Source organism: Pyxicephalus adspersus, chromosome 3 (assembly GCF_032062135.1).
Source record: "Pyxicephalus adspersus chromosome 3, UCB_Pads_2.0, whole genome shotgun sequence".
NCBI classification, from domain to species: Eukaryota; Metazoa; Chordata; class Amphibia; order Anura; family Pyxicephalidae; genus Pyxicephalus; species Pyxicephalus adspersus.
In genome coordinates, this window is record NC_092860.1 from 152,210,564 (window position 1) to 152,211,055 (window position 492).

Genomic DNA, 492 nt, shown 5'->3' on the forward strand with positions numbered 1-492 from the left:
CAATCCCAATATTTTTATTTCATCAAATTTCAGATTATGTGGATCAGTATAATTTTTATGTGTTACCTTTAGTTCAATTGAATTCTAAAAAAAAAATAAAATGAAAATGAAAAACAAACAAGAAAAAACATAAGTATACACATGTAAAGAAACCACTTTATAGAAAAATAATGTCCTTTTTGAAGGCCAAGGTATTAATTTTATATACAATACATTTAAATAAATCAAAGTGCTCAGGCTGAGTATAGCTTTTAAACCTCCAACTCTATTCAGCTTTCTGCTATGAATTCAGCAATTATATCAGAAATTCAATCACAGTTTTTTTTCTATTGCCGATTACAATGCAATGGGAATTTGTGTTCTTAAACTTTCCTGTAATATAAACAGTGAATATGAAAGGTTAATTATTGTGCATATATATATATATATATATATATATATCATTCTTTAAAGGCAGTGTTGCTGTCTAAGAGAAGATGTGTAATTATTCTC

At 25.8% G+C, this 492-nt stretch overlaps 1 protein-coding gene across 1 annotated transcript in view; it reads right to left on the reverse strand.

Moving 5' to 3' along the window:
* LOC140327530 (maltase-glucoamylase-like) overlaps positions 1-492 on the reverse strand; it is a 78,442-nt gene that overhangs the window by 24,754 nt on the left and 53,196 nt on the right. Inside the window, 1 exon segment of the mRNA XM_072406921.1 lies at positions 1-84. Within this exon segment, the coding sequence (XP_072263022.1) occupies positions 1-84 (84 nt within the window).